This window comes from Lampetra planeri, chromosome 10 (genome assembly GCF_965212315.1).
Source record: "Lampetra planeri chromosome 10, kcLamPlan1.2.h2, whole genome shotgun sequence".
In the NCBI taxonomy this organism is placed as follows: domain Eukaryota; kingdom Metazoa; phylum Chordata; class Hyperoartia; order Petromyzontiformes; family Petromyzontidae; genus Lampetra; species Lampetra planeri.
The window spans coordinates 11,499,092-11,516,220 of NC_136116.1; the positions used below are offsets into that span (position 1 = coordinate 11,499,092).

At 39.2% G+C, this 17,129-nt stretch overlaps 1 protein-coding gene across 1 annotated transcript in view; it reads left to right on the forward strand.

Annotated features, from left to right (window-relative positions):
• The window catches only part of LOC144721148 (thrombospondin type-1 domain-containing protein 7A-like), a 182,920-nt gene that overhangs the window by 105,791 nt on the left and 60,000 nt on the right, over positions 1-17,129 (forward strand). Inside the window, exons 11-12 of the mRNA XM_078598543.1 lie at positions 6,148-6,464; positions 8,653-8,831. Coding sequence (XP_078454669.1) covers positions 6,148-6,464; positions 8,653-8,831 — 496 coding nt within the window. The remainder of the gene's footprint in view (positions 1-6,147; positions 6,465-8,652; positions 8,832-17,129) is intronic.

Here is a 17,129-nt window from a genome sequence, read left to right on the forward strand (position 1 = left end):
GATCGCATTGCTAAAGGGTCTGTTGGTCACAGACGGAAGTGTGCCAGTATCTCTGTGAGCGTGTTGAGCTGTGGCATATTGGATGGACGCAATTGGCACGTTTTTAGAAATGTCTATTTTCCCAAAAATATGGGGAAATTTTCTCCACCGGTTAAGATGTAAGGACAATTGTGATGTCCTCTCTTGAAGTGCAATTGTGTATTTGACCTCTTTCAGGTGTAGATTTCTATTGCCGTATGGAGACAATGTGTACACAATAATACAACAAAACTATTTCTCAATAAGAGATTGAAAAGGGGGCTGCCTTTTCAGAGGACTGTCTGCACTCTGTTCCTCCACTCTCTCAGAATCAGTTGCCCTCTGTCTTGCCCCATGACTCACGCTGCCATTTCTGTTCCCCGCTGATGTACTTATATATTGGCCTATTTTTTCGCCATGTACGCTGTTACCGTTTTCATTGCAATACATTCACCATGAAATGCTATTGGATTTCAGTACATCGCCCAGCAAAGTGAAATGCTTAAGCTGCCATCTGGCCCAAGAATACAAACTTTTTATGGCACAGTTAAACATGGGGGTGGGGGTAATGGCAGCTGCTATCGAGATGCTTAAAGGACCACTATGAAAAGATGAAGACTTGAATTAGTGTCTCAGATCGATTGGTTAAATAACACTTTTAAGGTTGTGAAGCTGTACATTCATGCCATTACTTCGGATTAACGCTATTCAACTTTCATAGACAGAGTACGATCTTGATTGTTCACACAAGGAACTGAATTAATCAAGACATTTAATATGATAATTTAAATATTACAATATTTCTGCAGGACACTGCTTTATTAATACCCTGGAAATATTAATTTACCTCATTTTAACCATGAATGTCTGAAATATTTATATCATGTACACACAGTATGAGCTTTAAAGCAAGCCCAAGAATATATATTTTAGTTTTAATTATGGAACTTTTTATGCCAATTTTTTTTTTATGTTGTCCATAAATAAGGAGCATTACAGAACAATTTATATTTTAAAAAACTCAAATTATAATCTTACACGTTTGATTATTGCATTATAATATATACCTATGTGTCAATTATTGTAATGCTGTTTATTTGTTTTTGTAACTATGCCAAATGGGGCCTAAACACCCTCGAGAGAAGGTTCGTTATGCCCCAACAAAAACAATGAATGACGCACTAACACTTAGATTTCCAACCACGTTAGGTCTCCATTCATCTGATGTCCCTGTTATCTGCAACTCCTATTCATTATCCATGGCGCCAAAATGGTCCGTGGAAAATAACTTTATCTGCACCCCTATTAATCCTGATGTCAGTGATTACTTCTGAATTTATTCCCATTGTCGATTGACTTTGTTTTATCCATGGACTTTTTCATGGATAAGATTAGTTTAGATACAAAATCATCATTTCCACGTAGTTTTTTCCTTCCCAAAAAAAACACGGATAATAGGATGCCAGGAGGTCTGCTGTATTAGTCATTCCATATATCGGCCCTCCCTCTCTCTATCTCTCTGCTATGAGGAAGGGCCATTACCCGAAACGTCAGCTGACTAAATGAAAATAACTCAATTATTTTATTATTTTTCATCTACGTGACTTTACCGAAAGAACCAAAGAGTATGGATGCTGGCAGTCACGAAAACTTCAAATCTAGAACTGACTACACGTTTACTTTGTGAGGCAGTGCTCATGATTAATGTGTTTTTTGTTTAGTTGTGCCTGCACACCCCTGCCCAGTCCAGTAATTGTTTGTATCTGTTGAAGAAGGATATCGAGTGGTGAAAATTATATTATTCATCGCTATAATTGAGAACCCCTTTTTTTCAGTTTTGCTCTGGAAACCAGGAGATTGATGGTCGGTGTTCGGTCGCTGCGTTGATGCCATTCGTCGTGATTTCTCACTTAACAGAGTGGGCCGCGTAAAGGGTGCCATCTTCCTCTCTCTCTCTCGCGAGAGAGAGAGAGCCCATTGATGCATCTTGATGAAGACACTCATGATGATTACGATACACCGATGATTATTACAATATTGACAATAACAACGGTGATGATGATGCCGTCCGCTATGTCCTGGGTGGGGGTGGGGGGGTTTCCACAGCGCTGACATGCCGCAGGGAGGACGGGGGGCAGGCTGACCCCCAGGAATGCTTCCGCTGGGCCTCGCCAGCGCCAGGGCTCACCCAGCCATGCCGCGTGGCATGTCAGGACGACTGCGTGTTCACCTCCTGGTCCCGCTGGAGCCCCTGCACTGCCCCGGGCTGTGGCTTGAACCGCTCTCGAAGGCGAGCCCCCACCGGTCAGTGGCTCGTGTACCTTGCTCGCTGCGATGGTATTTAAACGTACGCTTGATGCTGATGTGAAAATTAGTACCGATGTTTTTTTTGTTCATGCTCGACCTGGCCAACCTGCCTTGGCCGCCATCCCTGTCAGGATTCATTTACCTTGTTCGTGAGGTATTCACTTTATCCGGATGATAATGGTATTTCACAGAATCGTGATTTTTTTTGTATTCTGTCTAAATTTACATTAATGCAGCACGTTTTTTTTCTTAAGTTGAATAATGGTACTGGTAATTGTTGAATCATGTTTTAGGAAACCCTTAGAATGTATTATTGCAGTTTCATTTATCGTTAATTGTTGCTCTTTTGAGACTTCCGTGGCTTTTAGTAGTAATAGGTTTTTACCCTTTTATCTGGCACCAAAGCTGACGCCTTTATACAAGGGATCATGTTTGCAATAACCACAACACAAGCAGTCAAAATGCAAACAAAAAGAGACAACTCTGATAATGATATGCACTGTCCTTGAAATTGATTGGTCCACACCCGAGACGGCTTTTCTTAGAGCCTAGTCTCCACTGGTGTTGGACCAAATGACGCCAAAAGGCTTGTGTTGTGGTTATTTCAAACATGATCCCTTGTATAAAGGTGTCGATTTTGGTGCCAGATGAAAGGGTAAAAACCTAATACTATATCTTGCTACTGGCCAAGGAAGCCTCATAATGCAAGTGGCTTTTATATTGTAGAAGTTGGCAGGAAACAAGACCTTTTTTTTTAAATGTGCATTAATGCCTGGTGCTCACAGCATTGTCTTTCTGCTCAATTTGTTTAATACTTTCTCATTCATAGGAATAATGTACTTTTAAAATTTTTACCTTGCTCAGGTGTCTCAACTGCCCAATCTGGCGCTTCATTTAGTCGTGGCGCTAGGGATTGTTTAGAGTGATTAACCTCGACAATGCAGCCGTCCCAACTTCACGCCTTGAGTTGTTTGGTTTAAATGTCACAATGGCCACACGTTTAGTTGATTTAAGCTCGTGGTCTGGACAAGGCTTGAGATATGTTGTACATGCTATTCACACCTTTGGGTTTTGGTCAATCAATGTTTGCTGGCCTGCAATATGTTTCTGTTGTGATCGGGTTTCTAATATTTAACCGATTTTAATTATAGTTGCATTATCGCTCTTTATTATTCGTACAGTACTGATAAATAATAAAAAAAATGTAAACCTATTGTTATGCTGATGTTGTAGGCATTGAATCACGTGTGTAAGATATAATTATTTTTTTATTTATATATGGTGTGTGTCATAGGTTCCTGGGATCACCTACAGCCACGAGAGACTGCGACAATCACTTTAATTTTAAATATGTATCGTTGAATCTAAAGGCAACTCTGATTCCAGACGAATCTTTGAACTACTTGGAGCACTAATCATTGCACTCCCACTTCTATTGGTTCTAAGTGATTAAATTTAGGGGTTTTATCATGATTTTAGACAGAGGTTTGTTTTGTTACACAAGGGTTGTACGTAACTTGAGTTTGTTTGTAGAAATTAAAATGTATGGCAGCCTCTCTATGAATGAAAGTTCAACATGGGTTATACGTGCTAACATATTGTAGGTTGTCTTTGTAATGAAATATGAAATAAATTGCATACCAAATGTATGGTTAACTTATTATAAAATAGAAATGTACGTTTCATTTATTTTAGCAGTAAATGTAAACATGTACCCATATATATGATAATGTGGATCTTTGCATCTTCACCGTGGGAAATTGTACAAATTATACCCTCAGCTTAAAGAGACAGCTGTATCTAAATACCGTATTATATAGACATTGATGCAGGCAACTGAATTTAATATCCTGATATTACAGTGGCTCATCCTTTTGTTAAATCACCAGAAAATGACTATCATGTGTTTTAGTGTGTCTGTCCTCTCTATATGTCCTTTTGTAATTTCAGTTCAACTTTCTCAAAGACCCGTCATTTTGATTACATTATACTGACATTTCTTACCAGCAACAAAAACGTGCAGCCAATTTATTTCCTCTCGAAAATACACATTTATGCAAATTGCAGTAAACAAAGAACAATTTAAGGCAATTTATTGGAGTATTGGCATGTCTCATTGCATGAACGAAAGCTTTGGAAATTTTCCAAGAAAAATATGTGCATTTCTTATAATACATAATTTGTAATGTGAGTTCCGTTGAGTATTATGATTTATTGTCATCCCAAGCAAGTTTATTTGAAGTCAACTGTGATATTTAGAAGTTGATATTTATTTCACTTCCACGTGCAAAAGCTCTGAATAAATATTCATCAGATTAGGAAAATATTTCAGGGTGTTACTTATCACAAACTAACTTTCTGTCATTCATATGTTTCCACTTGGCAGTCTATGTTCAGCGGTTCACAAGAAATTTTAGCTACAGTAATCGCTGTGGAAGGCTGAGGATGTTTTTAAGATACTTGCATATTTCAGTTATATTGGAAGGAAATAAATGAAAATTATTTATGTAGCTGCACGCATAATTTCCCATTTATAACCATCAATGTCTGGTTCCCTCATGATAGACCATCATTGATGATTACTGTGCCCAATATATTAGCTATCTTTCCTGTCAGAAGTATTTAAACAAAACAAATAGAAGGCTCACAAACATACTGTTTAGGGGAAAATGACTTTGTGGTAATTATTTATTCATTACTTTTCCGTAATGTTGCAAACGAATCATAAATTGTTGCATTGTCTTAATAGCTTTTTCGAAATAATCTCCATCACCTTCAGTCATGCATGCGATATATTTATAAGACACGTTTGGAGTCATGAATGACAATGTCTTCATTTTAGAGGGATATTCATTTCTGGAAGAATGTTTTGTTATATTCCATCGTGATCCTGGGTATTGTGTAATTCGCCATGTGGATTTTGTTTTCGTGTGGGTTTTTTTTTTATTGGCCAGCGTTTCACACTAGACGACTTTTAAATCATATATTTTTAGTATTTGGCATGCATGCAAAATATAAAGGGCATATGTTCATTTTAATATCTTTAACATTGGACAACTTTGCCTGTCGCAGTGCCAGCTGCCGATATGGATCATTCTATAATGTATGGACACTGACAGCATGCTTGCTTTGTCCCTCACATTTTATCACACCACGGAAACTGGAAGCGTTCTTACATAATGAATATTGTGCACGCGTGTTTACCTGTCCTTCTATTAACTGTCGTGCTTTAAATTTGAAGCAGACAGAAACTTGGCATAAACAACAACATATGGGCAGTTTTATGTCTTTGACCATGAATAGTTTGAGGACATGAAAGCTGTTGAAAATTAGCGGTTTGATGCGATGCTTTTCTTTTTACCACAGTCTAATGCTGCTTGGAAGGTAGTGGAGGATAATTTTTCTAAACAAATTATCACATCATGATAGACAACCAACTGAGGTCAAATATCGTGGTCTGCAATAACGCCTTAACTTTGGGCTTGCAGGCCACATTCACGCAGCACATTAGCAGTTAATAGCTCACTTTGTTTATGGCGTTAACTTATGAGACAGAATCTCAATGTAAGGAAACGGTTACTGAAAATAGTGACTGTTGCACCAACATATTTTAATCTTTCACATCGATTCCTGCATGTTTACAGTAAAGCACAACGCGTATTTGTGAATGTATCTCTTTATAATTGGGTTGGATACTCCAGCCACCTCCGCTCGTTGAATGTTTACGATCTGCCATTTGAACGTCGCTCACCTTACGAACAATCGCATAAACGCCACCCACGCGCTGCGGGCTTGCCCCTGTTGGCAACTGATATTCGGCAGAATGGCCTCGTGGCTTGAACTCTGTCTCCCGTCACCGGTGACCGTTCGGGCAGGCAAGAGCAAAAAGAAGCCACGCTGCCGGGACCTTCAGCTCTACCCGCTGCTGGAGAGCCAGCCGTGCCCGTGCGTGCACTACAGCCCCCAGCCCATGGGAGGTTGGTCCGACTGCGTCCTGCCGGAGGGAAAGGCGGAGGCGCAGCTGGGCATGCGGGTGACGGGAGACCTGCGTGAGTGCGGCCAGGGCGCGTCGTACCGTGCGCTCGCCTGCTTCGACCAGGAGGGCAGGCTCGCTGACCTCGCACTCTGCAGCACCACCGGTGAGTGCGTGCAGAGTCGGGAGATGGCACCGATCGCGTTCAGTTCAGGGGGCACGCAGGGTTGTGCTCATGCTCTCAAATGCGCTTGTCCCACGTACTCGCACCGACATAGGATGCCAAGTCTAAAAATTAAAATTAATAAAAAGTAAAATAAAAATAAAATAAAAATCACGACGTTTCGGAGACAACACATGCTTCCGTCTTCAGGTGGAACAGTCACAGCACGATAGCTGTATCATCTCCGAAACGTCGTTATTTTTATTTTATTTTTATTTTACCTTTTATTAATTTAAATTTTTTACCTACGTGACTTTACCGATAAAAACCTAAGAATAGGAATCCTTGCAGTCACGAAAGCTTCAAATCTAGAATGCCAAGTCTACTTTAATGTATACACAAACGTACGTTCACCTTCCTATCATAGTTCATGCTTAATTTTGTGCACTCTATTCTGTGAAACAATGTTCATATTAGGAAGCCACTGGAGCTATGCACTTTTCAATCCAGGTTGAAAACGAATTTCTTTGCAACTGCTTTTTGTGTTTAATTTGGTGCCCTTCCCTTGCGCCTCCAATTTACACGGTTGGCTACGTACAGTTCAACATACATATATGGCAGGAGGAATATAGTATTTCATTGGGATTTTCACCTTGTTTTAAACTGGCATTTTGAGACCGCAACACCTAATTATGGAATAACAAGTATTGCTCGTCTTTTTGTAAACATCTGCCCCGTGTTTTAATGAAAGCCTGTTATCTGAATCTGTCCATTTTCTTGTTTAGTTTTTTTTTTATTCTCGCTATAACCAGTCATACACACAAACACTCATGTCCATAGACATATCATGCCCTACACATGTACTGATGAATCCATGTAGCCACATACATGTGAATGCACACACACACGTGCAAAAACACACAACCACACAATGCTATGTCCGCCATTGTTGTGGAGCATGTGAAGTCCCTGTTCATTAATCCATAGATAACCCACAGTTGACACCTATTCACACGTGTGCACCCACGACCACATTTTTATTACTGTCAAGCCGCGGTACATCAATCCAAATCCAATATTGTCCTAAGACTTGCCTAAGTCAGTTTCCATTGAATCTTATCAGATATTTATCTATACAGCATGACAGCTTTACATACAGCCCATGCTGACCTAGAATGGTTTTAATTTGTTTAAATAAGGCAGATAGCCCACTCCCCTTTTTAAAACCCGCAATGGTTCACCAATCGGTAATGTGCGACAACCCATGGCACTGTTTTTCACCCCTCATCCCATCAACACCCACCCACAATATCAGTGACTTACCGTATGTGTTTTTTTAGGGTTCATTTTCCCATTATTTTAAACACGTCACTGTGTGGTGTTATCACAGATGTATTGTCTCATAAGTGCTTCGGGGGTAAAATATGACCTTTAATAAAACTTGACTACGTGACAACGTGAATGCGAGCAAGCATGCAATGTATTAATTTTTGGCATCCTAGCAGCGATTGAATTATTATCTGATTTTACTTCTAACCATGCAAAGTCAACCTCGTGTAATTAAAGTGACATTTGCGAGCACGTGTTGCATGAATTACAGGCGTTTTAACACGTGTGTGAATAGATGTATTTTATTTCTTTGTGCACAGGTGTGCTTGGGTGCATGCATATATATACACGTGCATGTGGGAGCTTTATGAGTTGCATTTACCCCATACATGTATATATAACAGGGATGCTGTCGTGGTGTAACTTCTAGTACGCCGGTCTTGCACTCCATAGGTCGCCGATTTGATCTCCCTGTGTGGCAGCTGAATCAACGGTGCGAGTTTCTTAAATCTGCCCAGCCACCCAGCAGAATAAATGGGTCCACCACATTGAGTCAATAGAACAGGGCCTATGCAGCACGGGTAAAGTGCTGGTTCTCCCACCTCTTCCAAGGCGTTTGATCGGCATTGAAGAATAGGCCAACATACCCCTAAGCGGAGGCCTTCTGCTAGCAGTGACGAAATATTTTGCAGACCTGCACTTTTACCTTCGACTCATCACAAACGAATTTTCTGTTGATGCAGCAGGGTTAAGTGTTGATGCTGCACAATAACCAAACAGACGCAACGGACGCTCAAGTACCTTTTTCGTTTCATACGCCATGAAAAATCACTCGCGTGCATGCGCCACCATACCCGTGCAGACTACCAGGAGGAGTCGTGTGTGGTGCCGTGCCCTTCGGACTGCAAGCTCAGCGAGTGGTCCAGCTGGTCGCGGTGCACCAAGTCGTGCGGGAGCGGCATGAAGGTTCGCTCCAAGTGGCTGCGGGAGAAACCCTACAACAGAGGCCGACCATGCCCAAAGCTGGATCACGTTAATCAGGTTTGAGGTTCACCCATCACATCACTTGCCCTCCATGTGTATCATCTAAAACAAGCTAAACATTTATTTTATTTTCGCAAGTAAGGCCCACTGAGCTATGTAGCTCTTTTTCAGAAGCAACCTGGCCACATATGATCACTCAACGAAGTGGCTTATCACCACATCTACGCCTCTATATAAGGAACAAAACAGGTGGACTTCTCCACAAATCTGGCTGCCGCCTGATGAAGCTGGTTGTAATTACTGGTGAAACGTCGTACTCAGATTGTAAATGTTGTGGCTTGGCTCTCCAACACACCAGTGTGGTGTACTAGTGACGAATTGGCATGTTCTGTTTACGTGACAACCTTTACTAGTTGGCCGTGTCGGGTGGTGGCGGGTTTTAACAACACATTTATATATTTGCGCGATCTAACCCAAAAAACCTCTTATGGATGATATTGGTCGCGAAAGCCTGCTACGTGTTAAACTGGCTTATCACGTTGACAGTTATAGCAGCCAAATACTCTAAAGTCTAGAGGCATTGAATGACGGGAAATAATCTACACGGACACCGAAAAATTGCCTGAGATTTTATGTACAGTACTTAATAATACTAAAAAAAACACAACAGTGTTGTTTCAACTAAATTAAAACACTATTAAGATTTCATACAGTATTTTGTATTTTTCACCAGCACTGCGCCTTTGACCAAATCAACTGGAATATGTCAGATCCAATCAAATTCCGAAAGTTAAGCAAAGTTGAAGCTTTAATAGCGCTTGTGTGGGTGATGCCCAAAACAATAAAGTTTAAATTTAAAGTGTCAGATGTTGTAGGTGGTTGGATAGCTATGCCATCATTCGAGGGCACTGCAGCAACGTTTGTGGCTACATTTTACTATGCTTCTAAAGCACTCATCCAGCAGTGGATTGACAAAGTGCTGTACATGTACATGTCATCAACAGTGTAGTTATTTTATTGTGTAAGCATGCAAACACCTTATATGTTAAAACATAATGCATCAATAATAGATTCTTGTTTGTATGCAGAGGATCATAAACATTTTATTTTTAATTGCACAATGTATGCAAACCATTAATCAAATATGAAACAATGTCGATTATTGCTCAAAAAATGTAAGAGCACAAATGCAATATGCATCATAGCCCCCCAGAGCAATAAGGAAATAGGTCACCTTCGCTGTCGATATTACAGCACCGCTGGATTGTGAAAGGAGTTTCGGGCTTTTTATCATGTGCAACAGTGTGATGATGTACACTGTGTGCTATGACCTTTATCACAAGATTTTGGCAGGCTGGGTGCGACGACCATCTGCCTGTACGTCCATTAGGCAGTGCAATTTAATACATTCTATATGCATGCTTTTTTTTAGTTTAAACTGCATTTGTATGAGCTGTTAATTTTACACCAATAATTATTTCATTTCTAATTAAAATGGATACTTTCACGATGTCAGTATAAAGGTTGTCCGATCAGTTATAAGTCGCGAGTCACAGTAATGTCTTATTCCTGCTTTTGTTAAATACAAATGTCAGCTTAACACCAAATTTAAAAAAAACATCTAGTTCTATACTGCTCACGATTGTCCTACCTATTAGCTCATACCGATAGTGAACAACTGAAACATGTGATAGTAATTGTCAACGAGCTACTGACAGTTATCTGGTCATATAGCCCTTATCACATTACGTACATCATTCCCTGAAAAGTAAAACTTCTTTGGAATGCATCTTTTTTTTTCGTCCCAAAGGAAATGTGAAAATTTGACCATTTGAAATTTTCAATAAGATGCTCTAGGGTGGAAAGTAATTGTAGGGTTCATTTGGTATGAGCGCAGTGATTGGAAAGTGTTCATGCTCACACATTGAGATTATTACCATCCCCAATCACTTATACTCAAGCATAGAATACCATTAAGAAAATTTTCAATCTCCTTTGATAAAGCCCATTTTCACAACCAATGTGTATATTGAGGTTTTTTTATTTCAATTCTCCGTCGTGCTAGGTTGGTAAAATCGAATTTTCATGTTACATTATGCTCGTTATGGTTTGAAACACATTTCTGAATTCGTCATGGTAGCACGAGTTTTGTTTTAATTCGTATCCTTATATAGCATTGCATGGGTCACATGGACGTTAAATACAATGTGCAAGTCAAATATATGTAAATGGTTTGAACATTCAAGTAAAAATTATTGTATCATCATAAATCACCTGCATCGGCTACATCTGTTATTTTGAATACTCGTTGAAAAACACAACTGATTTATTAGAAATCCAAGTTCATTAGAAAAAGTCAGCAAACCCAAACTTTCTAAGCATATGGTTTGATTCGATAATATTCTTACAGAATGTAATTTGACCACAACTGATGTGTATCCACCTGAAAACCTGCAGGAGTGAATTTGGAAAATGTACTTACAGACTCATGAGTCTCTTTAAATGCAGCGTGTGTTATATTTATGTCTTGGGAGTGTGTCCGAATGGTCTTCTAAATATATAAAATAGATAAACGCGAGGTGGAGGAGAATGGTAGTGCAGTGGTTTACGCACCCGACTGTGAACCAGTTGACCTGAGTTAAATTCTTAGCCGTGGCTAACATTGGAGGTGAGGGATATCTGAACCAATTCCTCGCCAACCTGCACTGACCAGAATTCTGTAGGGCGGTCAAACAATGCCCATGGCCGACAATGCAAGGGGGGGAGTACTTCTTTCAGCAGTGGATTGGCAAAGATCCGAACATGATCATCGTTAGCAATATAGGGTAATGACGACGTTGATCATACATGAATGGGCAATGCAATCAATATGAACTGAACGATAGAGTGAAACATGGCTAATCATAATTCAATTACTGAACGTGTCTATCACGAGAACATCTGTGGTGCAGCTTATATTAAATTTACTTTACAATGTGCAATGTAATTTATTAAAAAAATCCCCAGCATTTTTTTCTCCTACCAAACGTTATACAATCAATCTCTTACCGAGGTAGTGAATTAATTGTGCTCAATTGGTTTATACGCCGTTTAACATTGGCAGGGCCTTTGCACTGTGAAATGCAGCGTTAAACATTTTCAGAGTTTGTTCAATGTAAACGGTGTTCCTAGCGACAGCCTCTAAACTCAATTACCTGAATGTGAACCTCGCCATCCAGGGAAGCATTAAAAAAGACCAGCATATTGGCTGTGGATGCTGGCTTATAGGCTCGGTTCAGTCCCCTTGCCTCGTTTAAATTCATGAAGCATCGTCGGCTCCGACGTCTGCCTTTAAGAGAGCAGGCTGTAGATAAGAGGTGAGGAAATGAGTTGAAGACTAGGGTATGTGTAATGGAAATATTACAGCAAACTTCATTTTGTCTTCAAGCAATTGAGTTTGTTTTTTGGTTTATGCTTCACGTACGTGCAATATTTTGCAAACGACCTTTGAATCTGTGAATATGTTTTTAACTTAGCATGATTAAAGCACACCTTATAGTTACTCAATTTATATACCCAATATAACAAATTACAGCAGTGTAAGTCAATCCACTGATGGATGTAGGCCTCCGCATGCTGTGTCAGAAAGTGAACAAAACTACGTGCATATTCAATGTGCTCTCTTGCTTCCACACACACAGTTTTGTGTGAATTTGTAAATCCTCATGTTTAATGAAAACAGTGTTGTATGCACTTTATGTTACTATTAAACAGGTCGCTACACAACATGCAGTGCTGGGGTCAAAGTATTAAGAACACACATAAAGTTCAATAAAGGCAGAGAGATGGATGTGCTTTATAAAAGGTTGTGAAATCTAATTCTATTTGACCTTTGCTTGGTAATAGTTCCATTAAAGGTTTTTAATGGGGAATTCCAGCCAAAATGGTTTATACTTAGTATTCTAACACTTAGGTATATGTTTTCTTACTAATATGCCTTTATATATACATATATGAACAGATTTTAGAATACATAGTGCATTTAAATAAATGAGTGTTAACCATAATTTCGTGGGGAAAAAAACACATGTTGCTAATATCGTCACATGTGAATACAGGTTAGAACTCATCATTCTTACAGACAGAGCAGATCCAATACACAAGTTGAATGTAGTTGTCTATATGCAGTAAACAATGTTGAGTGTATTTGTCAATGTCCTGCTTATATGTGAGTATGTGTTGGTGGCCACATGACCCTTGGGAAAACTCTACAACTTATGAGGCAGACACCTGGCTGATTGCAGAACTCTCCCATGTTAGCAATGAAAATTTATTTATCAAAACAATCTAACACTTCATTAACCAGCCCATACATTTTAGTGTACCACATTGACAATGGATGATAACGTCTTCCTGCTGTACTCGGTACATCTGGATGCGACCACATTAGTCGTTTTGGCCGGTTTACCATTGAAGGAGAGCTTGTTAGCTCAGTTGGCCTTACCCGAAATAAACTGATATGAAATTGACCACAAGCTCACTTCATTGGACATCCACTGAAACCCAAACATTATGTTGAACACGTTCATTACTCATACTGCCTCCAAATAGAACATTATTTAGAATAGGTGAACATTCAAAACAGAATGCCTCTTCTTCAGAGGAGAAAGAGCAGTCGGTTAATAATCTTAGTAGTAGGTAATTACTCTTAGAGCTATAATGCATTAAAAGCATGAACAATGTTCAGGTTTAGAAATTATCAGTTAGGTTTGGAGTTGTAAACACACCATTCAAAAATAAAAAGGTGAATACATAAGCTGAAGTGAATTAAATATGTGTTCATGTGTGTCTGCAAAACGTCATAATGGGAAGTAGGATAGCTATGTGGACTGAGAACATCAAAGAAATGCCACCTTTTAGCCCAGAAATACATACAATGTGTTTTTTTTCCTGTCACCAGAATGCCATGCTTATGTAACTATTATAAATTGACAAAAATCCTTGCAAAACATATAAACAAGAGTCCATTTCGATATTGATGGAGGGATAACTTCGTGGCTCATGTTCCGACATGGTGTGGCGAGGCCTCCATCCAACAGTGGATTGACAAGGGGCTGTAAATGTATCATTGCAGGCATTCATCATCGCACATGTACGTGGAGCATGAAGCAATACAAAATGTTGATATAAAATGCATTGTAGCTATGCAAGGGAGAGGCTCAAAAATATGTAAATTTATTGTATGAGTTTGCAAGAATTGTAAATATTTCTGCAGCCTTAGTGGAAGAAATGTAAACCAGTTTGATATATTTTTCTATAGATTGTTTCTCAAAGATACATTGCATCTTGGCTGCTGAAACAGATACAATTAATATTGTTTTTTCTAAGACACTAAAGCTTTTGTTCTATCTGCCTATCGGTAATAACATATTAGACGACATGGCTATGTGTTTGGCACAACTTGTATCTTTTCGTAAAATTGTTGTGTTGGGGATTGATTGACCATACTTTATCATGTAGGTCAATGCAGGTTAGTGAAGGGGAGTCCAGGAGCAGATAAGATATCACTCGTGACTGATGTTAGCCATGGCTTGGAATCGAATTCAGGCCACTATATTTTATGGCACCATTCCACCTCCCAAATTCTGAAAGTACAAATGCATTATTTTCTGCCAAAGTGGATAACATTTTGTACAAATACATGATTTAAGTAACATCGTTGTTTTTATTGCCACAATACAAGCAGTAGTTCATAATGATCTGGACAATGTTCTGTACTGTAGAGATACAAAACGTGCTAATGGAAGGCTTTTATAACACCAGACAAGCCAGCAGACCACAACCTGCTGATGAGACACAGAGAGGTTGATGATGGGACATGATTTGCCTTGCTGCTCGACATTAATGATGTCCAGAAGGGCCATTGGTTGACAGACTTAAATGTTGATGAAACAGACCATTAGCTTATTCATAGTTACAGATTTACCAATATGCAAATTAAGATGGTGCGTTTCTTCTAGAATGACTTTCTGCAGCCTAACATTTCATCCTAATGATTTAAACTGATTTTTCACAGAGTTTTAACTTAGCAGTGTAATGTTTTGAATAGAATTACAGCTTTTAAAATTAATGTACTTTTAATAGTATTGACTAAGCTGTCAGTGTATAGGGAATGGGATAATTAAATAAATCAATGTTTGCTTTGTAACATCTACCACCGATAATTCATTTTATTTTAATGCTCCCATTAAGGTTATGTAATGTAAATTCGTATGCTCAGGTGCTAGTTGGATAGTTATTACACTGCATGACCGTGAGAGATGGTGATGGCTTGGGGAGGCTTTCATCCAGCAGTGGATTGATCATGGCCGATGACGATGAGTCCAAATGATTGCAGAGCAATTCTTCTTTAGTTTCACACGTCAACAGTATTATTTAATATCAGAGATGACCTACAGAGATGGTTATCGTATATTAAACGGTCTTGTATGTGTAGTGGCGTAACGCGAGGGGTTAGCGAAGGGAGGGTGCAACTGAGGTAGCACAGGTGTAAGCGGGGAGACGTCGATCAGGCACCAGAGAGGCGGCTGTAATTAGGGGAGAAGCATGAATCGAGCGGGTGCATCTGGGGACGAACAGGTGCAAAGCTTGGAACAGGGGGTAGACGCCGGAGAGGAGAGAGATGGAGACGATATGAGAGAGAGAGCACGTGCTGGAGGCACCGGGGACTTAGTTTACATTATAGACTCCAGTACACTCACTCAGATTAAGAACCAGGCTACAGTCTATATTAGTGTTTTTTGTTTTTTATTCAATTTTATTATCATTCTTTTTCTATCTACGTGACTTTACCGAAAGAACCAAAGAATATGAATTCCTGCAGTCACGAAAGTTTTAAGTCAGTGCTTTATACACTTGAAATAAATAATCTATATTTTACTCATTTTCATGCATGCATAGATTGAATATCCTGAAAAAAATTATACTACTTAATGTACAAATGTTATTTTACCTTGTGCCAGAGACTTATTTGTAATTTCTTATGCTTGTAAATTATTTGAGCGGTATTGTATTATTTGGAACTGTGATGTTATTCAAACTGTAGTAAGCCACCCAATGGACTGTACTTTGAAAGTTTTACATATACCAATGTGCACAGTGCCGGCCCGAGCCTCTTGGGGGCCCTAAGCAGAATTTGATTTGGGGGCCCCCCTCCCACCACGCAGACTCATCTGTGCTAGAAGATTATTGACACAAATGTCACACTATAATGTTATAGCGAATATTATAAACGAATACAGTGAGGTTATGTATTAATAAAAAATAAAAACAACACTTAAAATACTTCACTCTTTTATTAAAACTTCTGAATACAAACGGTCACAGGGTGGCCAGGGGGCCCCAAGCAGCCGCTTAGTTCGCTTATGCCTCGGGCCGGCCCTGAATGTGCAAATAGATATACATGAACTATTATGTGTTTTCTTTATCATACTACTTTATATATTCATGGAATATGTCTGTCTCGGCTCAATCAACCTAACCACTTTACAATGAATGCTCTACAATTGCATAGGTCAGTCCCCGACCATTGTACGGATTCCATTCTTGATATCCGTTTGTAAGCCAGAACACAATAATGCACTATCCAGGAACTCCTTTACTTACGAACGTTCCAGATGTCTGTTCATAAGTCGATTTGTTTGTAAGTCAAACTTTACTCCTGTTGATCCAAACATGTTGAACGGCATGTACACAAATCACGGGGAAAGGCTTTAAAGTTGTATAATCTTCTGTAGATGTAGATTCCGCTGGTTCTTCTTTCTACCACCCTCAACACCTTCAGTGTAAAATACTGTGATTCAGTAGCGATTAACAAAAATACTACACTGAAACAGAATTGGATCTCTTTTAGTGCTTGCTAAGTGCTTTCATTCTTGATGTTTTAAACCTATTAATTACACAAATTGCTCTCAATTTGGTAGACCAACTATGCATGCACTTGCTTGCAACTCAAAGTTTACGAGAGCATGCAAAGCAACAAAGTGGACAGTTTTTTTTGTTCATTTTATTCAGTGTTCTATTCACAGCAATGCACCAGACAATGTTGTATAAACATAATTTTCCAGCAACATAAATTCTATACAAAGTTAACATTACATGGTATTTGTGGTGAGTGTATCACATCTGAAAAAAACGAATAAGATCAGTTTAGATTTGAAGTTTTCGTGACTGCAGGGATCCATACTCTTTGGTTCTTTCGGTAAAGTCATGTAGGTATCAAATAAAATGAATTAAATCACGACGTTTCGATTACAACACAAGCAATCATCATCAGGTGGGAAAACCACAGCAAGAAAATTTCAGGTTTTCCCACCT